Source organism: Delphinapterus leucas, unplaced genomic scaffold (assembly GCF_059928025.1).
Source record: "Delphinapterus leucas isolate spDelLeu-1000000601 "Yukka" unplaced genomic scaffold, BTC_Dleu_Yukka2 spDelLeu_asBTCV2_sq25, whole genome shotgun sequence".
Taxonomy (NCBI): Eukaryota; Metazoa; Chordata; class Mammalia; order Artiodactyla; family Monodontidae; genus Delphinapterus; species Delphinapterus leucas.
In genome coordinates, this window is record NW_028322234.1 from 12,362,935 (window position 1) to 12,389,320 (window position 26,386).

Here is a 26,386-nt window from a genome sequence, read left to right on the forward strand (position 1 = left end):
ATTAAGTCCTTATCAGATATACGATTTGCAAACATTTTTCTCCCATTCTATTGGTTGCCTTTTCACTTTGATTCCTTTGCTGTGCATGAGTTGGGGTTAGGATTATTTTAATGTAGTCCCATTTGTCTATTCTAGCTTCTGTGACCTGTGCTTTTGGTGTCATATTCAAGAAATCATTGCCAAGTCCAATGTCGCAAAGCTTCCCCCCCCGCCCCCCCCCCACATTTTCTTCTAGGAGTGCCATAGTTTTAGGTTTAGGTTTAGGTCTTTAATCCATTTTGAGTTAACTTGTATATACGGTGTAAGGTAAGGGTCCAATTTCATTCTTTTGCATGTAGATAGACGGTTTTCTCAGCACCATGTGTTGAAGAGATTATCCTTGCTCAAGTTCTGGTGTTTTTTAAAGCACACAGACTGTGGAAGTGGCCCAGGTCTCCCTACCAGTGAGATCTTTGGTGCTACCTGCGTATTTTGTGCATCCTCAACATTTTCTGGAGTAAGTGCTATTAGCCCCTTTTCACAGATGAGGAAACTAAAGCTGGGTCCAAATGACCTGCCCAAGATCGTCATAGTAAGCAAATAGGTGTAGATGGGATTGGAACTGAGGACTTGAACTCTAGTGCCCACACCCTGGAACACCCTGAGGATGTTCCTCATTTTTTCCCTAGCAGGCGGGGAAAGAACGAATGAATGAATGTCTCAGGCAAAGCTCCCAGCAAACGGAGGAGCTTGGACAAGCCCACTGCTCCACGCGGGGGTGCGCTCCCGTCCCGCGCATGCGCGGCCCCTACGCACGGCCAGCCTCACTGCGTCTACCCACACATGGTACGGCCTCCCTCCGTGTGGTACGGCCCGCTTTCCCCCACGCCCAGGCCGGGATGGTACGCGCTGCCTCCGCTCGCCGCCCCTCCCCATCGGTTTCCGCGCGAAAAGCCAGGGCTGCCTGTGCTGCCGCCGCCTCTGCTGCACCTTCCAAGATGCCTGCCCGTACCGCCCCAGCCCGGGTGCCCGCGCTGGCCTCCCGGGCCTTCTCACTGCCCGACGATGTCCGCAGGCGGTAGGTGCTGCGGGGGACTGCGAACCTGGCGTGGGTTGCACGGCGTTGGGGGTGGGGGTGGGGGTCGTTTCCCCTCCGGGTAGCCCGTGGCCGCCGCTGACAGGCGGGCGCGCATGCGTGGGATGGCGCGGCGCGCGGCGGCAGTTGGCGCGGGCAGGGTGGCACTTCCGGTCGCGCGCGCCCCTGGCCGTTTGGCGCCAAAATGGGCCGAGGCCCTCTCACAGCTCCCTGGTGACTGGAAACTTGGGGGGTCTCTTCTGACCTCAAAGTAGAACAAGCCTTGGGTTCGCCTTGGGGATCCCCTTCCTGGAGCAGCCTCAGGCCCAGCCCCTGCCGCCAGCCTGGTCGCGCAGGAAGTGGGCAGCCTGCGGCCTCAGAATACCCCTCGGCCCGGGCACTAAGGCCTCCACTTCCGGTGCCCGGTCCTCTCGAGGGGGTCGGGCCGGCCTGGTCCCCGGGGGTATTTTGGGGGTCCCCTCGGTGCCCCCACGCCACGCATCCCGATGGCAGCCTCCAGAGACAGATGTCGCCGGTCGGGGGACGGGCGCGGCCGGCTCAGGTTTGCGAGCCCCGTCTTCCTCTGGGGGCTCCCTCCATCACCTCATACGGCTAGGGTAGGCGCATTCTGCAAGGAACTCTTCACATACCGTGAGGGCTAGGGCTCGGACGCCGTGAAAGCTGAGTGGTTTCTTCTAGTAAATCGGTACCTGTGAGCCGTGGGCATCAAGGAAGCCTTGCTAGGGAGAACTGGCTGCAGTTTCCTCCGTGTGTGTGTGTGTGTGTGTGTGTGTGTGTGTGTGTGTGTGTGTAGGGGGAGTGAGGGGCCAGCAGCTAACATCGGGGACTTAGCCAGTCTTAGCTAATCTGTGCACAGGGGTCGGCGGCAAGACCGTTGGGCCCAGGCTTCTTGTTCCTGAAGGGCATCAGTTTCACTCCTGGAAACCTGCAAACCTCACTTGGAGCACTAGTCACGGGAGCCTCGACCAGCCCTGAACACTTCCAGCCAGATCTGTGAACCTGATCTTGCCATTTCCCTATTTCCCTGTGCTTGTTTCCTAAAGCTGTGCCAGTCCAGTTCTGATTTGGGCTTTTGGGCGTGGAGAGTAGGTGTAGCAGGCATTTGGGTCTCCCTCCCAGGCGTCAGGCCACTTCTTAACCACAGTTAGAGGGTAAAAATGGAAACATAACTTAAAAATGGAAATGGCGTTATGGAAGTATCTGGCTTCACTTTAGACCCAGGACAGAGATGTTTGGGCCCAGCCTTCTTTAACTTGATGGTGGGAATGCCACCTCCACTGGCTCATCTAACCTCGGGCAAGTTTCATAAACAAGTTACATCTGTGGACTAGGACAGTTAACATGGGCTTTAAACTGCTATTGGATTAAATGAGAATATGCCTGGCACATAAAGGCCCCCCCGCCCCGTGTTAGCATTATTGACTAATCTAGCTTGCTTTTTTTCCGTTCTGCTAATTGTATAAAACACTTTACGTTGTCTCATTTAATCCTCAAGTGTTCTCAAGAGTGGTTGCCACAGGAGTTAACAGCAAGGAAGCAAAGATTCCTGCGGAAGTCTGCTTCTTGCCAAAACCTTTCCCTTCAGCTAGGGCTTTTATTGGGCCAGAGCAAGTGTTTTGTTTGGTTGAATTTGAATGTTCTTAGGTGAGTGTTACAATCCGCCATTCACCTTAGGTTCCATATTACTTTGAATGAGAATTGCTTACTGTGGCTATAGAGTCTTGGGTTTCTGCCTCAGACCATTGACATTGTCAGCTTATGTGACCCTCTCAACAGCTTTTCTTAAATTTTGAATTTCAGCCTGTAAAATACACACATAAGCATGGCATTCAATACTCCTTTTACAATACTCCCTTATACCTCCTTGTAAACGGAGGTATAGCTTTTCGATTCATGAAAATTAGGGACCTCATATTATGGATTATACTACTAAGTTCAGTAGAATGCTCTAGGAACAAAATTTAGGCCTAGACCTCACTCAGGCATTTCTGTCACTTATGCTAACTTGGCAGCTTCTTTTAAAACTCATACAGTTACATTAGCTATGTAACGATACTAGAAAGTATTCTTAACATTTGGGTTTTTAAGTTTAACTTTTTTTTGAAGTATTTTATGTCCTAAGTCTTCTAAAAATAACGCCTTTCAGGACAAGCCACATTTTTCCACTTGAATTTTCTTACTCTGTCCAAGCCACCATCTTTTGTATAGAAAAAGCAATAGTCTTCCTGCTCGTCTTTCTGTTGCCACTCAGGTCTGCTTTCTATAAGTGGAAACTGTGATCCTCTTTCGATATAAGTTGGACACAGAGGTTTTCCTGCCCCTTACACTGCCTAATGCACTTGGCTTCAAGTCCGGGATCCCCGTCCACTTGCCTGACTCATCTTGTGCTCTTTTCCTCACAAACCACACAGGTTACCTTTTAGGTTCTCAGGACCTGGGACCATGCAGAGCAACCAGTGTGAGGCTGGGTTCCACCTACCCCTTCACCATGCTGCATATTGTCTGTTCATCCGTAAGACTGCTCAGAAAGACACTCCCCTTTCCCTGCGATGAGGTGTTGAATTCTGTCAGCGCATCCCGCATGCTGCCTTTGCAGCTTGGGAGTTGATGATGACTTGTTGTCTGAGCATGTTTGCCTCATTCACTGTACTTGTAGCTCGGTGTCCACTAGACTCGAATGCTTACATGCCAGACTTTCCCCTTCACCAAGGCCTGTATTTACATATTGATTCTAGCAACCTCCTTGCACAACTCATTTAGCCTTTGTAATTATGACAGTTCTGCTAGCCACTCTGATTAGATTAGGTTGGGTCATGAAGTTCTTAACTAGTTCCATGGCTCCTGAGTAGGTATGGAGGGCAAAACTGAGTTACCTTTTCTAGTTCTCCCCTGCACTAGGATTCTAGAGGTGCAGACTACTGGAGTTCAGATCCCACCCCACCCCTTGCCAGCTGTATGACCGAGTCGTCTAACCTCCTGGTGCTTTATCTGTAAAATGGGATGGAGGTGCCTGCTCCACTGGGGCATTGTGAAGGCTGAGCTGATAGGTGTGAACGTGGTAGAACAGCACCTGCACAGAAACCTCCTTCACTGCTTATCACATGGCAGCTGTATGTTTCACTCCTGTTATTGGGGTGGGGGGCGGTGCATAACTTAAAGTACCAACATGCAGACCTGATACAAGGCAGATACTAATATAGCAGTGTATGTCTACTTATCACTCCAGCCTTCCTGTTTGCCTGGTTTCTTGTATTATCGTCTCGACTTGCTCTTTTTAATTTTATTTATTTTTGGCTGTGTTGGGTCTTCGTTGCTGCGTTAGGGTTTTTCCTAGTTGTGGCGAGCGGGGGCTACTCTTTGTGGCAGTGCGCAGACTTCTCATTGTGGTGGTATGGAGCACAGGCTCTAGGTGCGTGGGCTTCAGTAGTTGTGGCACGCGGGCTTCAGTAGTTGTGGCACGTGGGCTTCAGTAGTTGTGGCACGCGGGCTTCAGTAGTTGTGGCATGCAGGCTTCAGTAGTTGTGGCTCACAGGCTCTAGAGCGCAGGCTCAGCAGTTGTGGCGCATGGGCTTAGTTGCTCTATGGCATGTGGGATCTTCCCGGACCAGGGCTCGAACCCTGTTCCCTGCGTTGGCAGGCGGATTCTTAACCACTGCGCCACCAGGGAAGTCCCTGGTCTTGCTCTTTTTGCTGCCACCTCAGCTTAGCTTTTGTGCCGGGTGTCCAGTCTATTCTTTAGTTAAGGTGGTTTTCTATCCTTAATTCTTTGTGTCCTTGGCTTTTGTGATGCTGTTTGCCACCAGGGGACCTCTTCCCTGATTTGTGCCATATTCCTTTTCAATTCCTGGACCCTTATTTTCTTCCAGTCTTAGATTTCTGCTTTCAGCAGTTGGGGGTACAGCTGGAGAGGCCTCTTTGGAGAGCCCGTTCTAATTTCTAGCTGCCGAATAGCCATCTAGATAGCTATTCACTGAAATGTCACTCCTAAAATTCATGGTCTGCTTACTTTCTCCCACCGAAAAGTTCAGAACTTCTGGTATTGTATTAGTTTTTTTTTTTTTTTAATTAATTAATTTTTGGCTGTGTTGGGTCTTCGTTTCTGTGCGAGGGCTTTCTCTAGTGGCGGCAAGCGGGGGCCTCTCCTCATCGCGGTGCGCGGGCCTTTCACTGTCGTGGCCTCTCTTGTTGCGGGGCACAGGCTCCAGACGCGCAGGCTCAGTAGTTGTGGCTCACGGGCCCAGTCGCTCCGTGGCATGTGGGATCTTCCCAGACCAGGGCTCGAACCTGTGTCCCCCACATCGGCAGGCGGATTCTCAACCACTGCACCACCAGGGAAGCCCTGTATTAGTTTTTAATTGCTGCCGTAACAAACTACTTCAGTCTTAGTAGCTTAAATAAAACAAATTTGCTATCTTCTGGATTCTGTAGGTCAGAAATGTGGTGTGGGTCTCACTGGATTAAAATTAAAGTGTCAGCAGGCTACATTCCTTTCTGGAGGCTCTAGGGGAGGACCTGTTTCTTACTCTTTCAGGTTGTTGGCAGAATTCGGTCCCTTGTGGTTATAAGACTGAGGTTCTCTTCTCTTGCTGGCTGTAAGGTGAGAGCCATTCCCAGCTACTAGAGGTGATGACATCTGTTGGCTTGTGGCCCCCTTCCTCCATCTTTAAAGCCAGCAAAGCCAGTTCTCACATCACATCTTTTTGACCCTTATGTAGTCACATCGCTTGAAATGTAGCTGGGAAGTTTCTCTGCTCCTAGGATTTAAGTGACTCGATTGGGCCCACCTGGATAATCCAAGAAAACCTCCCCATCTCAAGGGCTGTAACCTTAATCACATCTGCAAAGTCCCTTTTGCCGTGTAAGGTAACATATTCACAGGTTCTGGGGAATTAGGGCATGGATATCTTTGCGGGGGGTGGTCCGTTTTCCTTCGTACCACAAATATTATCTCTGGTAGCCCTATACCAACCGCCATGCAGCCAATTACAAAAGGCAGAGTAGACGGAGCTTTGTAACTTCTCTAGCATGTTCTCAGCTCCTGCTGCTAAACCATATTACAGACCAGCATTTCTAGTTTAGGATGTTAGAGTGATTTAACATCTTATCTCTTCCTGTCTAATATATTGTTTATTTCTGCCAGATTGACTTTATTTTTTCCTACTAAAAGATGACTGATACCTTGGGCTCTACCACCCCCATGACTCTTCCGATGGTTTGTTAACTATGGAGCAAAGTCAATGATTTTGAGCCTGACATTGCTGACCTCCCTCAGACTGGCACCCACCTCCTCTCTCTGGACTTGCCTTTCTTCCCCTGTGTCAGCCCGACTTGTGTGGGTTCCTTGGGTGAACTCTGAGCCAGCGCCCCTGCTGTGCTGCTCCTGTTTCGGACAGCTCCCTCTGCCCAGTTCCCGTTGAGCTCTCAATGTCTCTGGATCCCTCCTTCCTGATGCCGTTTATACCCTTTTGCTTCAGAAGCCTCAGATTTGAACTCTATTTGTCCACACAGTGGTTTATGTATATCTTTTTCTCCTTTAAAGAACTGCTCTGAGGGAAGCAACTAGGAATGAATTGTGGGATCTTAGACTGGAAGGGAGCTACGGTTTTCTTTTACAAGGTGGTTGCTGTTCTCTGTGACTCCTCTACCTGGTCCTTCATGTCTGCTTCTAATCCTCCTGGCTATGAACGTAAAGCAGATGTGAGGCAGTGTCACCAGTTTTACTGAGAAGGGGATGGACTCTCTAGTGAAAGCCTGGGTGTCAGGAGCGGCACACTGGCCAGCCTTCTTCCTGCCACACCTCTGGCTACTCGGTGCCTGCCCTGGGCTCCAACCTTCCACTCTGGGGCCAAGCAGGTCAAATCCAATCTTCACAGGGCAAGACACTTCAGATATTCTGAAGATTTGTTTCTCCCTGCCAGGCTAAATATCCCACTTCACAGGAAAGCTTCAAAGAATTCAGACCCACAGATCTGTCTCCTGGCCAGATGTAGGAGTTGTCAGCATTGTGGAAAGGGCCCTTTGATGGGCTTCAGTCTAAGTGTTATCCTTGACACCTGAGGTAACCTGGTCGAGGTAGGAGCTGTGTCCTGCCAGGGTTTTGTGAGGAGAATGACTGAAGACAGGTAGGTGTGATGCTCCTGCAGCAGCATGTGAGTACCGAGTTATGCAGTTGTCCTCATCTAAGGCTCTCCCAGGACCTGAGTTGCTTTGAGGGTAAAATGACTTTTGCCTGGAAGGGGCTTCACATGCTTCTGGAAAGCTTGACTCTGAATCTTGAGTCCAAGTTACACAACATATGTGACATATAGTATATTACCACTGTATCTGGAGGCTGCTAAGTCTTTCTTTTTTTTTTTTTTTTTCTTTTTTTTTTTTTTTTTTTTTGGCCGTACCTTGTGGCATATGGGATCTTCGTTCCCCGACCAGGGATCGAACCGGCGCCCCCTGCCTTGGAAGCACGGAGTCTTAACCACTGGACTGCCAGGGAAGTCCCTGCTAAGTCTTTTCTATAGAAAGGCCTTTCCTGACCATCCAGCAAGTCATGAGGTCCCTGCCTGGTAGTGCCTACATCCCATCACTCAGCTTGTTGCCTGGAACAGGGCCTGGCGTAGAGTAGGCACCCACAGGTGGGAGTGGTGGTTGAAGCTAGAAGCAGGATCCACGTGCACTCGGAGCAGCCACTGTATGTCATTAGTCCAGCAAAGCCTGTCGCTCAATTCCTGGCTGTGCTGCTTACACTTGCCCTCTGGGAAGGCCAGCCTGGCAGAGCTCTGTTCCTGTCCTCTGGGCTGCTGGTAACTGAGTACCTAGCCTGGGTGCTGGAGGGGAGGAGCCATAGATGGTGGAGGCCCAGTCCCCGCCCAGGGTGCTGCCCCTCTGCTGACGGACGCTTGCCCAGCTGGTTAGACCTGTTCTCATCCAACTGCCCACAGTCAGCACCCAGGCTAGGAACAGCAGCCTCCCCATTTCCTCGGTGTCTTCTAGTTTTGTTCCTTTATTCTTTTTGCTCCCTTCCTCCCCAAAGAGGCAAGATACTAATATTCAATAATCAAATCAGACCATGATTTTCCAGCTAAACTCATGACAGTTCTGCACTTCTGAATGACTAGGTACAAACATTTACAAGGATGAGCTCTTGGGTGAGGCGCCAGCCAACTTTTCTAGCTTCATCTGTCTTCCTTGTGTGTGGGCACCCCCTGCTGCCTCAGATGCCTTGACTCCTCCATTTTCCTATATTCCTCATCAGGAATATGCTGCCACCACCCCATCCTGGCCTTTGGGAATGTTAGCTGGCTGTTCCCCACAGCATCCTGTCACCCTGGTCCACTCTTTCTAACCTCTGTATGCCCTCCTATGAAATCTTGTCAGGTCCAACTGGAGGAAGACCACCTATAGGTCAGTTAACTTGGGAAGGACCCCAACTGTGTGACCTGCTTCCCCTTTCCCAGTGTCTTTAAAATAATGTTAAAAAAAAAAAAGAAAGAATGTTGTTCTAGAGCTCCTATATCATCTCTTACCACCATCAGAAAACCACCCCCCAAAAGGGGGACCTCATTCATATTGAAAATAACTTTTTAAAAAATTAATTAATTAATTTTATTTTTGGCTGTGTTGGGTCTTCGTTTCTGTGCGAGGGCTTTCTCTAGTTGCAGCGAGCGGGGACCACTCTTCATCGTGGTGCGCAGGCCTCTCACTGTCACGGCCTCTCTTGTTGCGGAGCACAGGCTCCAGACACGCAGGCTCAGTAGTTGTGGCTCACAGGCCCAGTTGCTCCGTGGCATGTGGGATCTTCCCAGACCAGGGCTCGAAGCCGTGTCCCCTGCATTGGCAGGCAGATTCTCAACCACTGCGCCACCAGGGAAGCCCGAAAATAACTTCTTAACGTGTAGGCATTACAGTAGGGCATTCTAGACACTGGGGGAGGGAAAAACCATTGTATTTTTTTCTAACATTCATGTTAAACTTATTTCCAAAGTTCTTTAAACTGTGGTATTCTTACAGGTAGACAGTGTTGCTTAACAAGTGTTTGTTTCTTCCCTTTTTCTTCCCCCAGGCTCAAAGATTTGGAAAGAGATAGTTTAACAGAAAAGGTAAGGTAGTCTCTACCTTAACAAAATTTATGATCAAATGTGACCATTTGACAGATACTGTGTAGTTCATAAAAACAAATTTAAGTGGAATTGGCTCTCTTTTCCCTAAAATTGAGGATACGTTGGATGTTTTTGTCTAATGTGCTGTACTAACCGGATATTACTGGTTAGCTTTTGGTAGCTCATCGAGTTTCCCAGTCTGGGTTCTGCAGCCTCAAGTCTGGATTATAACTTGTCCTGGTCACACTGTTTTTCAAAATCAGTTTTGTTCTAGTACACTATTATGTATCTGTTTCACCTCTAATCTTTCCATTTTTCACCACTCTGGAGGTGGTGTGATATGATCTTAGTGGAAACATCACGAACATGTCTTGTGAATATTTAGTTTTCTTTTTAGCGGACTCAGCATTGCCTGCCATTCAGTCATTGTTAGGTGACCAGGCAGTGTAACTATTTGTGTATTAGTCCATTAGTCCATAGCTTGGGAGTGCGGAGACTTCTAAACCTCTATCCTTCCCATAGGAATGCGTGAAGGAGAAATTGAATCTCTTGCATGAATTTCTGCAGACAGAAATAAAGAATCAATTATGTGACTTGGAAACCAAATTACATAAAGAAGAATTATCAGAGGTAAGTCCTCAGCATCCCAGTGGCTAGAAAATGTTTCCTCCCATGTAACTTGTCTGTGACCAGGGAGGCAGAATAATCCCACCTCTCCCTGTTACCTGATAGTTACAAAGGAAGCGCATGTGTTTCCTTATTCTCTCATTGCCACTTGTTTACATTCACTGCTACTTAAATTATCCTTTCCTGCTGTAGGAGGGCTACCTGGCTAAAGTCAAATCCCTTTTAAATAAAGATTTGTCCTTGGAGAACGGAGCTCATGCTTTCAGTCGGGAAGTGAATGGATGTCTAGAAAACGGGAGCCAGACAAGTGGTGAGGAGCACAGAGTGGAAATAGCAGAGAAAAAGAAGTCCCCCAAACCTGTTTCCAAACTTTGCATGCCCAGGAGAAGCAAGTCCGATGCAGAAACAAAATGTAAGAGTGCTTGACTCGTTTGACCTCGTTGGAGTCTGGTACCACCTAAGGGGAGGACAGACTTGGCGCCATAGGGTCTGTCTGTTCCCCCCACACACAACCCCTCCACCGGCAGTACTTGTTTTTTGTGTATCTTTTTGGGTTTTTTTGTTTTTGGGGGGCGGGGGTGGGGGGTGGCTGTGTTGCTCGGCTTGTACGATCTTAGTTCTCCAACCGGGGATCGAACTCGGGCCCTCAGCAGTGAGAGTGCCGAGTCTTAACCACTGGACCACCATGGAATTCCCTCTTGTGTATACTTCTAACTAGCTTAGATATATACTTGCAATTTTTGTCTTCAACCAAGTTATAGAGCATTAGATCCCCAAATGTGGTTGAATTTATGAGGTATAAGATAACAGGAGCTACTGATGTTTATTACGTCTAAGTTACATGCCTGTTTAAGCTGAACATTTATTCTTAGACTCCTTCCCCGCTTGTAGTCAGAGTAACTCTTCTGGAATTTTTAAAAATAAGAGCATGGGACTTGAGCTCAGGTCAGGTGCTTGGCCACTTCATCTTTTGACGAAATAAGCGGAGGTTCTGTTTCCTTTTTGCGTCTCAGGGTTGGGCCCCTCATACAAGAGCTTGTGTTGAAATGGCCCAGCAAACTGGCAGGTGCTAATTTGATGACTTTATCAAGATGGTGGTTGCTTAGAATAAGAAGAGAAGGATACTTAATCCTCAGAACCTGGTCTCTGCACCAGCTTGGTAATGCTGAAGAACTGTACCTTCGCTGTGAACTCTTTATTCATAGTGGCTTTTTTGTTTCTTTTTCTTTAAGCAGCTGAAGTCTCATCTAGCCCCAGGATTACAAGGCAAACTACCAGGCAGACCACCATCACATCTCATTTCACAAGGGGGTCAGTATATAATGAATGGACAGCCCCCATTTTAGGGGCCAACTGTTTTTGGTAAAACACGTATAGAATTAGTAGGATGTAACTTAGTAATTCTGACTTCCACATTGCTTAGGTTTTCCTTTTGATATTCTGTAATTAGACATTCATGAACAGCATTTCTGAAGACCTCATCCATTTTTACTCTTAACATAGGAAACTTCAAACGTACATACACAAAATTACCAAGGATAGTAAAATGAACCCCTGTGTACCTATCACCCAGTGTCAACAACAGTTAACAGCTCCTGGCTGTTGTTTCATCTATACCCCCATATGCTCCAAGTGAATTATTCCAAATGGATTACAACTCCATACACACCATGTCCCCCCAGTTGGATTACTTTGAAACAAATCGGACATGTCATCTTATCCACAAATATGATATTTCTAGATGACAAGGTCTCTTTCTCTGACAAGTTTTTTATTCATATTTTGCTATAATTGCTAACATCTAGCAAACCGTCTTTTGAAGAAGACAAAACGCCTTATAAAGTGTAACAGTTCCTTACTAACAAATACATAGCAGTGTTCATTCTTCCCCTTGTGTAACAGAGTTTGGTTGATTTGCTCCTTAAGCCTTTCAAGTGATAGATTCCTTAGTTTCTTGCCATTTATTTAAAGAAAATAGGTCTTTTGTCTACTAGCTTCTAGGTCTGGCTGACTGCATCGTTTTGGTGGTTAATGTGTTCCCTTGTCTCCAGTTCTCTGTAAACTGGTAGTTAGGTCTAGAGTCTTGATCAGATTCCAGCTTTATTTTGTGACACTTCATTGACGGCATGGGGCTGTCCATCAGAGGCATGTAATGTCTCTTCGGTGATTCTAGCAGCCGTTGATCAAAGTCTAGATCCATTATTTCTTAAGGTTTGCAGAATGGTGGTATTCTAAACCTGTCATCCAAAGAAACATTTAAGCTCGAAGCTTCTTTTAATGTCCTGGCAGAAAGGGCTTCTCCTTGGAGGGAAGAGGGTGTCCATGCCCTGAATCTTTCCAGACAGAGGGTACTCTTGGTAGGGAGGAATATAAGTTGTTTCGTGCCCACTGGAGGACTAGGGTCTGGCTGAGCTAACAGTTGGCTTTACTGTGTGTGACAGCCCTGCCAAACGGAAACCTGAGGAAGACGCTGAAAAAGCAAAATCAGATGATTCTGTCGATGAAGAAGAAAAAGACCAGGTAGGGCTCGTGGTTAAGTTTCTTAACTCTGCCTTATTTTGGTACACTTGCTGGTAGTTGTGAATTTATACTTGGTCTGTCTATGGACCGGAAGTGACTGAGAGGGTGTTAGAACATATCCCTGGACCCAGGGCAGTACGAAGTGTGTTAGGATTAGACCTGAGGACTCAGCAGGCCCATAACTTTGGTCTGTTCCCTCCTGTCTACTTTCCTACCTCTCCAGTTGTCAAGATTTGACAGTCAAACCAGCAGATGTGATGTGTTTAAAGCATTTCCTTCTGATGTCAGATAAGCCCCTTTCCCACATCTAATTTCTCTAGAAAAGCAGAATTGTCATGTTACTATGTGTATTGTAATAATGCTGCTTAGACTTTTTAGGTTAGAAAACTGGCGGCTTGCCAAAGGCCTCCAATATCGAAAATGTCGGTCTCTAGCACTGTCCCATGTGACTTGAGGGGCAAACCTAGATAATACCAGATGGTCACATGCTATCTATTTCAGTCCTGCCACAGGATTAGCTGTGTAAGTCGGGAAGTCTGTAGGTTTACAGGTGGGTAGTAAATGCCCCGTTACCTGCTAAAGATGAGTATCCGTGGTTTGCTCTAAGGCAGGGTTTCTCAACGAAGGCATTGACTTTTGGGGCCAGATAAACCTTTGCTGTGGGGGTGAGTCCTGTGCATCATAGAGTGTTTAGCGAGGTCCCGACCTCTACTCCCTAGATGCCCGTAACATTCCCTCTCTCTCCTCCCAGTTGTGACAACCAAAATCACCTTCAGACTTTCCCAGATGTCCCCTGGGGGGCACAGTTGCACTGAGCGAGAAGCACTGGACTCAAGGCTACCAATATCACTGAGGTGGACTTGACGTCCTGTTGTAAAAGACATACTCATTCTCCTGTTTAGTCAGACTACCCACTCACAGGTGGGACACTGAGACAGAGGGGAACAGCTTGTCCAAGTCACATGGCCACATCCCTTGCCTCCTAAGAAAACGTGTCACAGGTGAAAGCAAGCTGGCTCTTGTAATATTGGCAAGTCTTTTTTTTTTTTTTTTTAACAAGTGTGCCAGTTTTAGAGTTGTTCTTTGCCCTCTAACCTTTTGGAGGGCTTACATAGCCTTCCAGCTTCTAAAGAAACGAACTGGGGCACTCTTTCCCAAGCAGGAAGCAGTTTCACTGGCAGTGTGTGGGAGACCTTGGGGACTTGGAGGCTGAACACTTGTCGAAACAGGGTTTATCCCGGTATGCTAGAGTGAGGCTCAGTGCACCACACCAGTGTTATCAGGTGGTGGTGGTCAAATAAGTAGCACTACAGAGAGAACCTTACTTTAGTCAGTTTAAGGTTTTGAGGTCTCACTATGTTTTTTAAAACAGGTATTGAATACATGCATTTGGTAAAACAGTACAAAAGGCTGTTTGGTACATAGGGGTGGTACTCCCCCCTCTCCATCCTGTCCTTCCTTTGAGAGGCGAGCATTCATCAGTTTCTTCTATATCGTTTCAGATGATATGTATGTATATATTACTGTAGTATATTAGTATAAAATCTCTGTTAGGGTTCTCCAGAGAAACAGACCCAGTGATGTCTGTATATATGAGATTAATTTAAGCAACTGAGCCACACGATTTCAGGCTGGCAAGTCTGAAATGTGCAGGACAGGCCAACAGGCTGCAGACTCAGGGAAGAGTTGGTGTTGTAGCTCGAGTCTAAAGGCAGTCTGGAGGCAGAATTTTATATATGCACATACAGATTAATTCCGTATAATATAGTACAGGGGTTCTGTGTAGTTTACCCAACTTTCTCCAATGGTGACATCTCACATAGCTGTAATAGCAAAACCAGAACATGGACATCGGCGTAATCTACAGACTATTCACTGTGCACGTATGGTCACGTGTATGCGTGCATGCATTCTTGTAACCTCCACCTCAAACAAGACATAGATTGGTTTCATCACCACAATATTTTTATCCCTCTTAAATACATAAATACAGGTATCCTGGAGATGGCAAGCGTTGTGAACTTAGGGAAGTAGCGTTCTAAGGTGTTCATCAGAGAAGAGCTGGCGTCCCGTCTAGGTTGTCATCATCACTTCCTGATGTGAATCCCAAATTACTCCTTTGGTTTTTTTCTAGTATTAACAAATTCCTGACATGAGGCGGATCTTTGACTTTACGTAGTGTCACTAGATGACCTCTAGTGCCCAGATGTGTGCCGGGCCAGCTCCTGGGCCTCTCTTTGTTTTGAGGGTGGTGGGACATCAACACCAGGCTGAAGGTGGCCCAGATCTCCCCCAAACCCAGATTACCCCTCAACCTCTGTTTTTAACCACATCAAATGTATTTATTTAATACTTTGACTCATGCTTTTGGTTTTGATCTTCTTTTGAAATACTGTTTTTCTCTTTTTCCCTTCTCTCCACATAGGAGGAAAAGAGACGTAGAGTTACATCCAGAGAACGGTAAGAATAATAAATCTTTTCTGTGCGATATGTAATCTTGATGACTGAAATTACTTTTCTGAAATCTTCTAAAAAGAAGAACTTTATAGTGAGTTGCCGGGGTGACCATAGATAGCTTAAGGATGCCGAGTTTGCAGTCAGATTATTAACCTTGTGATTCAGGTAGAATTGTCTTGCAAAGAGTGAATTGGGGGCAACTGGCCGTTATCAGAACTAGATCTAAAGGTTGTATTAAATATTAAATGTTGAGGTAATATGTGCCTTTCAGGGCTCCTGAGATGAAGATTGATTTTTTGGGGCGGTGGGTAGGAAGGAAGACCTTTTGAAAATTGCTTCCACGGGAGGAGTCTGTGAAAGTCAACATTAGGGTGTGTGATTTTGCTTGACAGAGTTGCTGGACCGCTCCCTGCAGAAGAACCGGGAAGAGTAAGACCAGGAACACACGTGGAAGAAGAAGAAAGAGATGATAAAGTAAAGCCTGGTCACCTCCAGGTTTGTCACTTCCACCTTAATCTCAGAACCCATTTGGTTCTAGGAAGGGGGGTCAGGGTGTGGGGAGCGTGTAGGAACAGAATGACTTTCACTAACGATCAAAGTGACCTTGAATTTAGCTAAAATGCTCTTCAAACTCATTTTTCTGCTGGTTCTCTATGTGGAAGGTGTGTTACGTGGCTCTGGTGATAGTAAATCAGCGGTAGGCCTGGAAGTCAGCTGGACCTCTGCTACTTTATCAGTCAGTCACAGAGCTTCAGTCTGTCCCCTCTCCTGCCTGCCTCTCCTGCCCATGAGGTCCTTGTGAAGGTCTCATTTTCAAGCACATGAGGTGCTAAAGTGCTATAGTATCGTCCAGGTATAGAGTTGCATTCTTAACTGAGATCAGATGAGTTCTTTCCCCAGACCTCCAGCTCCTTTGTAAAATCAGAGTTTAAGGTTCTGTGAAATACAGATGTACCCACTGAACCCCCATGGGAGGGGGTAGGAGAAGGAATAGGGGGTCTGATACTGGAAGCTTTACCATTAGACATCACTGCCCCATATCACAAAGGGCTGACATTGGTCATTCACAGGTGGTAGAACAATATCAGGTCCCTTTTGGGTTTTTTGTTGTTGTTGTTGTTTTTTGTGGTACGCGGGCCTCTCACTGTTGTGGCCTCTCCCGTTGCGGAGCACAGGCTCCGGACGCGCAGGCCCGGCGGCCATGGCTCACGGGCCCAGCCGCTCTGCGGCATGTGGGATCTTCCCGGACCGGGGCACGAACCCGTGTCCCCTGCATCGGCAGGCGGACTCTCAACCACTGCGCCACCAGGGAAGCCCTAGGTCCCTTTTGGTTTTATTAAGACATTGATTAGAAGTTTCTTAGAAACTCAAATGGGTGGTGTGTGCCCTTATTGAGAGCCTGTTAAAGGATGGGTGTCTGTTATTTTGTCCTAATGGGGAATCAACTAAGATGTATAATTCTTGAATTATTTGGTACTTGAAGCTAGTCTTTAACTGATCACTTCCCTACCCTGATCCTAGTTAAAGTTAGCAGCAGTTACAGTTGGGACACGTGTTGAATTGAGAAGAAGCGGTTCTAGTGGACTAGCGTGACCACCACCCTCCAAAGAAGGATTTTAGGGCAAGATTGAAATCCCTTGTCTGTGACCAGACTCCCAGGATCTCTTCTTCCAGGAGGAAGGTCTGCAATGTGTTTCTTCTGTTAACATCACCAACCTTTGTGATCTCCTTACAAAGTGGGTGGGGTTCCTGAGGCTGAATTCTGCTCTCTGGAGAGGCGTGTTTAGCTCTCTAAATTCAAGCTCAAAACAATTTGTTGTCCATGTTTGAGATGAAGCTCTTTTCCAGACTGGGTCATTCTACTTCATTTCTTTATTAGATTCCTAGTTTTGATAAAGTTTTCTATGAGACTGTCAACACTTAATAATGACAAGTAGATAGTATTTTGCCTCCAAATCCCTCTTAAACATCAGGATCTGTCTAAGAGTTCTTTAACTTCCTGCCTACCTACCCCACCAAAAAAAGTGCCTTTTTTTTTTTTTAATTTATTTCGGCATTCGGGATCTTTAGTTGTGGCATGCGAACTCTTAAGTTGTGGCATGCGAACTCTTAGTTGTGGCATATGGATCCAGTTCCCCGACCAGGGATCGAACCTGGGCCCCCAGCATTAGGAACACGGAGTCTTAGCCACTGGACCACCAGGAAAGTCCCAGAAATGTGCTGTCTTGAAAGAAGAGAATCTTTATTCCAACTAGACTGCAGGATCATTTTAGGTATTTTATTTCCGTAAAACTCTTTAGTAGAAAGATTCACATCAAATGCAAAAATTAACTAGTCTTTTTTTTTTTTTTTTTGTCTTCCCCTCCCCTCCACTTAGGAAGAAAAGAGACTCAGAAGTCAAACCAAAGAACTGTAAGTATAGTTAACATGCCTTTGTACTTTGTGAAGCTTACTTGCTAAAATAAGCGTTCTGGTAAAAATAATGGATTGGACAGAGCATTAAGTGCACTGATCATACATATAATGTGTGGATGACTTCTGCGCGTGTAAGGTCAGACTACCACAGTGAAGGCTGAGGTCAGGTGAGATTTAGCTGACCTTGACCCCAGGCCTGTTCTTAGTGGTGCTCATACAGCAAACAGCTAGTCAGGTGGTGGTTAAAGGGCATTGAGCAGCTCTGTCTCTTCCCCACAGCTGTGAAGACGCTGTATGACAAACTGCCCCAAAGCTCAGTGGCTTACGAGAGTAAGCATGTTTTGAGCTTACATGTTTGCGGCTCAGTGGCCATTGGCTGATCTTGGTCAGGCGGACCCGCTTCAGCCCCAAGACTTGGCCAGCCTGGGTGTGCTCTCATGGCAGTGGCAGCACCTGAGGGCAGAAGTGGAAAGCAGCCTCTGACAGACAGTGGGCTGAAGCAAATGTTGAGACTGGGCGTGAGTCTGGGGTGGGCAGAACACCTGAACTGAGTGGCCGGGCCCTGGCGGACGGAGAGGTGAGGACTTTCTGGACGGCACCTCAGGCCAGCTAGCAAACCTGCACAGGAATCCACCACAGGCAGGATTCCCATCAGGTTACCAGAGATCAGTGGAGCCCTGTTGTCTCTTTTGTTTTTAAACTACTGCGTGTTTCAGCAACAGTGAAGTGTAGATGGCGCTTCCGAGATCATACTTTCTGAAGTAATAAATGCCTTTTGGGTTTCTTGCTCTGAAAACTTGCCCTTCAGATAAGAAATACAATCCATGCTCTAACTTAGGGGAGGAGACCGTGTAAACCCCTCACTGGGGCTGCTTGAAAGGGCAGCGGGCGCCCTGAGCTGACTGTGTGTTTCGTTCTGCGGCAGAACACCTAAACAGAAATCTAAGGAGGAGCCAGACAGAGATGCGAGGCCCGGAGGAGCTCAGGCTGAAATGAATGAAGGAGAAGACAAAGTAAAGACTGACTCTGTCACTTATCTCTACCTGATCCTTACGTTCCCAGTTGGTGGGGAGAAATGGCGCGGGGTAGGGCTCTGTGTTCAGCTCCAGCCCTACCTGCCCGTGGGGTGGCGCTGGGCAGGTCAGCTGCTACCCTTCCTGGGGGTGGGTGGCTGTCACTTCATGTCAGCGCCTGATACATAGTGAGTGTTCAGTTGTCTGTGTATCATAACGGTGGGGAGGGCCTCTGTGTGCTGGACTAAGGCGTGTGTGGAGCCAGCTTCTCTTCAGAGCCTCTGCCCTGAGAAGGCTTGACGTGTCACCCCAGCTACATGGTGTCATCACACTTGTGCTGCTTTACCAACCAGTCAGTCTCCTGAGTTCTTCTGAGCCTAGCTCCTCCCTTCCCTGCCAGCTTCCCCAGTTCAGCTAAGCGAGCACATTTAAACCCTAAAACACTACATTGATCCAGGGGTGGGCCTGTGTAAACGTCCTGGGCAGCAAGGTTATCCACAGGGCTGTGAACTCCAGGGGAGGGGGATACAGCTGCTGGGGGCCGCAGCACAGGACTCTTAAGCTCCTTAGCAGTTTGGTCCCTGTCTAAGAGAAGCCAAACGAGGGTGGTCCCAGGACTGTCTCTGGTTTTCTGTCTGAGATCTAGAGAGCAGAGCCAGAGGTCAGACTTGCTGGGTCGTGAGCATTCTCGCTTCCAGCGGGCACCCCTTCTTGTTCTATGGCAGATGATCCTTTCGGTGTTTCCTCCAGCTTGTTCTATCTAACATCTTATTGTCTCTCATCTTTTCTGTCTGGATATTCATTACCTTACTGTCAGCACTCGCCTGGCATCCCTTCAGATCTAGAGAGATCTTAGTGGTGCTGTCAAACCACCCATTTTCCTCAGACGGCAACTGGCAGGAGCTTTAGACCACACAGCCAGCACTTTTGCCTCACGGCAGAAAAGGACAAAAGGATCAAACATTTGACTTTGTCTAATGAGTTGGTGACCAAGTCGGGAATTCCTACTTCTACTTCTTTCCCATACTAGATTCCGAAGTTTAGTGTTGTCACCCCCTACCCCACTCCTACTGTCCCAATGCCTGTCTAAAGGACATCTTCACCCCTGACCAAACGACAGATGGAGCTATAGGCATTTTGGCCGACATAAGCAAAATGGCTATAATATTCCCTTTTACTTTGAGCTATCCTAGGACAGGGGTTGGTAAACTGTGATCCACAGGTCAAATCTGGCCCTCTGCCTGTTTTCATAAAGTTTTATTGGAACACAGTCATACCATTTCACTTATGTATTGTTTCTGGCTGCTTTTGTGCTACAGTGGCAGAGTTGAGTAGCTGTGACACAGGTCTGTGGCTTGTAAATCTGAAAATGTGTATTTTTTTGCCCTTTATAGGAAGTTTGCCAGCTACCGGTCAACTCTTGTTTGTAGGTGTTAGGGAACTGAGTTAACATTTTTGAAGCCTCATCTCTACCCTGTAGACCTGCCCAGATTTTCCTGTTCTCTCATTCCACAGTGCTGCAATCCTTAACTGATACTTTGGGGTTTTGTCTCGCTCTTACTCAGAAATTAATTTTCCCCCTTTTATTTCTCCACCCACACTTTCCCCTCTCAGGATGAAAAGAGGCACAGAAGTCAACCCAAAGATCTGTAAGTGGTTAAAATGCTTGTGCTTTTGTGCTGTGCTTTGTGTAATTTAAATTAGCGAAATAACTGTTGGAGATCTGTGATGTAGAGGTTTACAGGGAATTGCTGGTGCTATTGGAAGATTGGATCAGTTTGGGCGGGGCTGGATAAGAAATCAAACTCTGGGCCCCATCTTACCTGATACCCTCTGCCACGTGGGTGGCGCTCCTGTCACTGCATTGTCACGTGTCTCTTAGTTTCTAGCACCTCTCATCAGGCCCCACGTCTGAGGGTCACATGGGGCTTCTGAAGGCCTCCTTTCAGGATCACGAGTTAGTGACACACCTTTGGAGCTACTGTGACAAGGGGACTTTCTTTTTTGGATGGGAAGAAAGTATCTGTTCACCAGATCTATTCGGAATAGTTTGCTTTTCTGTAGGAAGGCATTAGTTTGTCATTTTTTATGTGAATTGGCAATATAGTTTTTTTTTTTTTTTAAGCTAACATCTGACTTATTTGTTTATCCAATAGAGCTAGCAAACGGAGACCAGAAGAAAAAGAACCTGAAAGAGTAAAACCACAAGTTTCTGATGAGAAAGATGAGGATGAAAAGGTAAGGCCTAGTTTTTTCAATTCTACTGTGTTTCATAATATCCCATTGGCTGGAATGTATTAAAGTGTTTTTTAAACAATTTTTCTTATGGAAACATTCAAACATACCCCAAGGTAGGCAGAAAAGGGTAGCAAACCCTCACATTGTCATCAGCCTTCAACAGTTATCAACCCATGATTAGGCATGTTTTACCCAAGCCTTACTCATTCTCCTTACCCTCCCTCGCTCTGAAGATAAACAGATCCCAGATGTATTGCTGAAATATCTACAGAAGTGCTTCTAAAAGGAGAGGAGTCTCTTCTTAAACATTACCACTGGGCTTCCCTGGTGGCACAGTGGTTAAGAATCCCCCTCTCAATGCAGGGGACACAGGTTCGAGCCCTGGTCCGAGAAGAACCCACAGGCCGCGGAGCAGCTAAGCCCGTGTGCCACAACTACTGAGCCTGCGCTCTAGAGCCCGTGAGCCACAACTACTGAGCCCGCGTGCCACAACTAATGAAGCCTGCGCGCATAGAGCCCGTGCTCTGCAGCAAGAGAAGCCACTGCAATGAGAAGCCTGTGCACCACAACGAAGAGCAGCCCCCACTCTGTGCAACTAGAGAAAAGCCCATGCGCAGTAACAAAGACCCAACTTAGCCAAAAATTTTAAAAATAAATAAATTTATTAAAAAAAAATCACCGCTATACCATTATCATAGCACAATAATATAAAAACCTAATCTCCGTTCAGATTTCCCTGATGGTCTCTCTTGTGTGTTTTACAGTTGGATTCAGGACCCCAACACAGCCTATATAATACAGTTGGTTCCTGTTTGTCCTCAATGTGTCATCTGCAGTTTCACCCTGTCCTCTTTCTTGCACTTGGTGGAACTAGCCAGCTTACCTGTAGCGTCTGTGGGTTCTCAGGCTTGACATGTTCCTCCAGCTCTGTCCGCCTGCAGACCGGTAGTTAGGTCCAGAGGCTTGACCAGAGGCAGGTCTCTTGTTTCCCAGAGTACTTCTGAGGTGATGCTGTGTACTTCCTGTTACATCATACCATAAGGCATGGTTATCTTTTTAAGGTGTTAGGATTGATCATTGAGCTCAGGTGCCATCTGCCTGATCCATCCATTATAAAGTTCCCCTCAGCTTTCCACCTAATGTTTTTAAGTCATTGCTTAAATCCATTATTTCACTGGGAGTTACAGGTTGTGATAGTTGTGTTCTACCATTCCTTCATTTACCCAAAATAATTCTAGAAATAAATTTTCTCTTATATTAGTCAGCAGGGGCCGTCATAACAAAATATGACAGTCTGGGTGACTTAACCAATAGACATTTATTTTCTTACAGTTCTGGAGATTGGAACTAAAAGTTCAAAGTGCCAGCAGGGTTAATTTCTGGAGAAGTCTTTCTTCCTGGCTTGTGGACGGCTGTCTTCTTGCTGGTTCCTTACATGGCCTTTCCCTGTGCAAGCACGTAGGGAGAAAGAGAGCTCTGGTGTCCCTTCTTCTTTATAAGGTCCCCAGTCCTATTGGATTAGGTCTACACCCTTGTGACCTCATTTAACCATAGTCACTTCCTTAAAAGCCTCATGTCCAAATACAGTCACATTTGGTGTTAGGGCTTCAACGTAGGAATTGGGTGGGGGGCCAGGGACACAACTCGGTCCATAGTACCCCTCTTCAATTATATACTTACTCTGAGGTACCACTTATACAGTAAAGCTGGGTTTTTTTGTTTGTTTTTTTAAAGTGGTCTTATGAGTCTTTTAAGGAAGTCTGGTTATAAGAATTTTGTTTAGGGGCTTCCCTGGTAGCGCGGTGGTTAAGAATCTGCCTGTAAATGCAGGGGACACAGGTTCGAGCCCTGGTCCGGGAAGATCCCACATGCCACGGAGCAATTAAGCCTATGCGCCACAACTACTGACCCTGCGCTCTAGAGCCCACAAGCCACAACTACTGAGCCCACATGCCACAACTACTGCGTGCCTAGAGCCCGTGCTCCGCAACGAGAGAAGCCACCGCAACGAGAAGCCTGCACGCCGCAACGAAGAGTAGCCCCCGCTCGCTGCAACTAGAGAAAAACCCGCACGCAGCAACAAATACCCAACACAGCCAAAAATAAATAAAAGAAAATCAATAAATTTATTTTTTTAAAAAAAGGAATTTTGTGTATAAGACTAGACACTGGAGATGGCTTGGGTCTCAGTGGTTCTCTGACTGCCTTCCTGCCTCTGACTTTTGTGATAACCATGTACATTTTGTGATAACCTTGTACATTAAATTCTTAACTGAAGCGTTATCCAGATGGAAAATACTTTTTTACCCTCCGCTCTTTTGTTTTCTCCATTTAGGAGGAGAAGAGACGCAGAACTACATGCAAAGAACCGTAAGAACTTATTTTTGTCTTTATACAAAGCAGATCATAATATTAAAATGGTTGTCCTAGAAAGAAAGATAAAGGGGCTTTTAGTGAATTCTGGAGCAGCCTTAGCTTTGTACGTGATGGAGTGTGAGCACAGGACCGAGACGTTCCAATTCTGCCATGTGAGGCAGATCCCCTCCGCGTGGTAAAGACGCTTACGGCCTCGCACCTTGCCCCTTATGCAGCGTCTGGTGGATCAGGTATAACTTTGATGGCAGATTCTGATATGTTGTGAAATGACTAAAAAAAACCTTCTGCTTGGTTCACAGAACTGAGAAGAAAATGGCTCGAACCAAAATGGCAGTAGTGTCCTCCAAGGTAAACATACATCTGGGAGTAAAACCAGTTGTGCACCACTAATGCGATTGCTTGGGGCTGGCTCTCTGAGCGCCGTTTGTGTTCGTGCCTCCACAGACCGATCCTCTGAAGTGCATTGAGTGCGGACAGTACCTGGATGACCCCGAGCTAAGATATGAACAGCATCTCCCTGATGCAGTAAGTTCCAGCTGTGTTTTCAGCCTTATATTGATAGTTTCCTGTCTCTTGTGTCTCTAGTTAATGGTCAGTGTCTCTCAGGTGGAAGAGATACAGTTGTTGACAAATGAGAGACTGTCCATCTTTGATGCCAATGAATCTGGCTTTGAGAGTTACGAGGATTTTCCCCAACACAAACTGACCTGCTTCAGGTAACTGATACGCCTCTGCTTTATCGTAACGGGGCATTTTCCTAAAGACACCTGAGTTCTTAATATCCTAGTGAAGCTTTTAATACCTAACCTGCAACATTTCTTAAGCTGCTGACACGAGATAAGAGCCAGCAAGCTGGTAGACGTCTGGTGGACGTTTGCTGGTGGTGGTGGTGGTGGTGGTGGTGGGGTGTGGTGGGTGGGTGGTTACAGCTCTACCTGTTAGGTCTTGAGCAGGTGGGCATCCTGGAGCTCATTCAGGGGAGGGCCAGCTATGTGCTAGGTCCTGCACGAGGTCTTACAGATGCAGCACCTCAGCTCCCTGGTCTCGTGGAGGCAGAACAAAAGTTAGGCCTGTCGGGTAGTGACACTGCGACAGATGTGAAAAGCCTGGGGAGCAGAGGGTGGGTGGGGGAAAGTTGTTTAGAATGGAGAGGAAGGGACTGGAGCAAAGACCTCAGTGGCTTAAGAGCAAGCCGAGGGGATAGTGAGGGAAAGACATCCAGGAGAAGGGAACAGCACATGGAGGCTGGGAGGTGGGCACATTGGCTGGGGAAGACTAGGTGAGAGGCTGTGTGGGTGGAGTAGAGGGACTGGGGGTGAGTGGCAGGGGAACAGGGGCCCGGGAGGGGCCTGGATCCTGCAGGGCTTTGCAGGCCGTGTCAGTGATGCCGGGCTCTTCGGCGTAGAGGTCCGTGACGTCTGGACTGTACCTTTGGAAGGGCTCAAACGAGCCTGTGAGTGAGCAGTCCCCGTGCTCTCCAGCCCCCTTGGTTCCGTTCTGTCCCCCTCACTGGAGGTGCTTCACTTTGCTTCTTGTGGGAAATGGCTTGGCTCCAGGACCAGCCCATGTCTCCTTTCAGGCCTTGGCACGTGCTTTTCCGCTCCCTGGACCAGAGAATAGTAGGGGTGGGCGGGCCGCCTGTTGTAGCCTCAGGTGGAATCATTTCTGGGCAGCCTTTCCGACACTCCTGCCCCACAGTGGGTTGGGGGGCTCTTGGCCCAGGGAAACCCCAGTATGTTTCTCCTGCAGTACTCTGTACACTCGCTGTGGTCGGTGGTGTCTCCCACGCTCCACGATCAGGATCCTGATCTGTAGTGGGATGCTGCCCATCTACCAGCGATCCCCTGGCTCAACCTCTGCCTGACAGCACAGGTGAAACGTGCTGTTGGCATTGCTGACGTTCATGGCCTCGTGCTTCCCTGTGGCATTCCTGGGGCAGAGGTTCAGGAGAACCAGGGCCCGGGGCCGCTGTAGTCGGGAGTGTCAGGGCTTGGGGCCTCCTGGCCACTCCTCAAGAATAGCAGGTTGGGAAGGGGGCAGTAAAAACACACTTCGTAGGAATGACATGCCTTTGTAGCATCAGGCCATTGGAGCCAGACCACCTGGGTAATTAGGATCTCTGTTTACCTCTGGTACTTGGGCTGAAAGTGGCAGGTGGAAATAAGCCCTTCCTGTGAACCAGTGGGTCCTGCCCCTGCCTGGGACTTGGCACTTCTCCCTGATGTCACCTCTACTGAGGGAGCATGTGGACAGCCCGTCAGGCTGGGCGCTGGATCTTCCTCTTCTGTGCGTCCGCGGTGTCCTGCCCTCCCTTGGTCCATCTTTCCCACATCTTAAGGTCCTGATGGCAAGGCTGTGACCCGTGTCTGCCTACCATGCCTGGTAGGGGAACTGCACTCAAAGTGGTCATGTTTTAATTTTTTTTAATTGTGTGAGAGTCCAAGATGCGGAGTTTTGGCTTCCAAGGGCCTAGGTGGTGGGAGCGTGGTGGTGCTCTCAGACCTGCGCGGATTCCACGTGACCCGCTTGGACTCTGAGGGGTAGCACAGCACCTCTGGCCTCGAGGCCAGCATGAGCAGGTTCATAAGCAGAACCCACCCCAACCCCATGATTTTCTCAAGTTTGGCATCCTGCTTAGTGATGCACATTCTTTCACATGTCAAGGAGCATCTCTAGGCAGTGGTTGCCCTTAAACTGGAGGCTGAACCCCCAGAGGGAGGTGGAAGTCCCTCCTTCCAATGTCCTTGATGTACCTCACCTTTTATGCTGTTGTATAATGTGCTTCATTTTAATTTTTTTTAATGAGGCGAAAGTCACAGAGCACAAAGTTAACCATATATGAAATGCTGTGAAGCAGTAAGTCCACAGGAACAAAGCAGATTAGTAGTTCCAGGAGTGGGGAGGGGAGAGGGAGTGACAGCTCAGTGGGGGTGAGGTTTCATTTTCAGCAACAAGAACATTTTGGAGCTAGAGGGGATGGTTGTACAGCTCTGGGTAGGATGTGTTTGAGAAGCCATTGTTTCTCCACTAGCAACTCACCGAGGGAGGGTGTAGCAGGGGATGCCCTCGTGAGATTTCCCGCCATCCCACTATCAGTCTCACTGACCTCTCCACGTTGCCTCTTCAGACACTTATACTCTTGATACCCAGGTGGGCGAATCAGGTAGAAGCTGTCTGGGTGAAAGAACACTGTACTGAGCCAGTGTTCTGGCAGCCAAGGAGACAGCTGAGTCTAGGGGACTGCACGTAGTCCACCTCGTGTCTGAGCTTGACTCTGTACTTCAGCCTGCCTTTGGTTAGCTGGTAAATCCACTCTGTCGCCTGTCTAGCGTGTACTGTAAACGAGGTCACCTGTGCCCGATCGACACCGGCCTCATCGAGAAGGATGTCGAGCTCCTCTTTTCTGGTTCAGCAAAGCCAATATATGAGGATGACCCGTCTCCCGAAGGTACGTGGCACATTCCAGGTTGTTTGGGACAGTTTACAAACAAAACGTTGAGATGAGAGCAATATTCAACTGGAACTATTGCCTCTTAAAGTTAGGGCTTGAGACTGGGCTGTGAGCAGCTACGAGC

The 26,386-nt window shown here is 47.6% G+C and overlaps 1 protein-coding gene across 5 annotated transcripts in view; it reads left to right on the plus strand.

The window, feature by feature from the left end:
• The first annotated feature begins 847 nt into the window (after nucleotides 1-847).
• Nucleotides 848-26,386, plus strand: part of DNMT1 (DNA methyltransferase 1) — a 42,678-nt gene continuing 17,139 nt past the window's right edge. The window contains exons 1-17 of one of the 5 annotated variants that reach the window (XM_022557180.3): nucleotides 848-1,057; nucleotides 9,129-9,165; nucleotides 9,688-9,795; nucleotides 9,985-10,204; nucleotides 11,028-11,103; nucleotides 12,234-12,312; nucleotides 14,738-14,772; nucleotides 15,162-15,264; nucleotides 17,147-17,181; nucleotides 18,110-18,197; nucleotides 19,812-19,846; nucleotides 20,354-20,435; nucleotides 22,771-22,805; nucleotides 23,111-23,159; nucleotides 23,256-23,336; nucleotides 23,418-23,527; nucleotides 26,141-26,259. In XM_022557180.3, the coding sequence (XP_022412888.1) occupies nucleotides 879-1,057; nucleotides 9,129-9,165; nucleotides 9,688-9,795; nucleotides 9,985-10,204; nucleotides 11,028-11,103; nucleotides 12,234-12,312; nucleotides 14,738-14,772; nucleotides 15,162-15,264; nucleotides 17,147-17,181; nucleotides 18,110-18,197; nucleotides 19,812-19,846; nucleotides 20,354-20,435; nucleotides 22,771-22,805; nucleotides 23,111-23,159; nucleotides 23,256-23,336; nucleotides 23,418-23,527; nucleotides 26,141-26,259 (1,471 nt within the window). In that variant the 5' untranslated portion in view covers nucleotides 848-878. Of the gene's footprint in view, nucleotides 1,058-1,145; nucleotides 1,617-9,128; nucleotides 9,166-9,685; nucleotides 9,796-9,984; nucleotides 10,205-11,024; nucleotides 11,104-12,233; nucleotides 12,313-14,737; nucleotides 14,773-15,161; nucleotides 15,265-17,146; nucleotides 17,182-18,109; nucleotides 18,198-19,811; nucleotides 19,847-20,353; nucleotides 20,436-22,770; nucleotides 22,806-23,110; nucleotides 23,160-23,255; nucleotides 23,337-23,417; nucleotides 23,528-26,140; nucleotides 26,260-26,386 lie in introns of those variants that run through there. The other 4 variants (XM_022557179.3, XM_022557181.3, XM_089905492.1 and 1 more) reach the window with 4 other exon arrangements.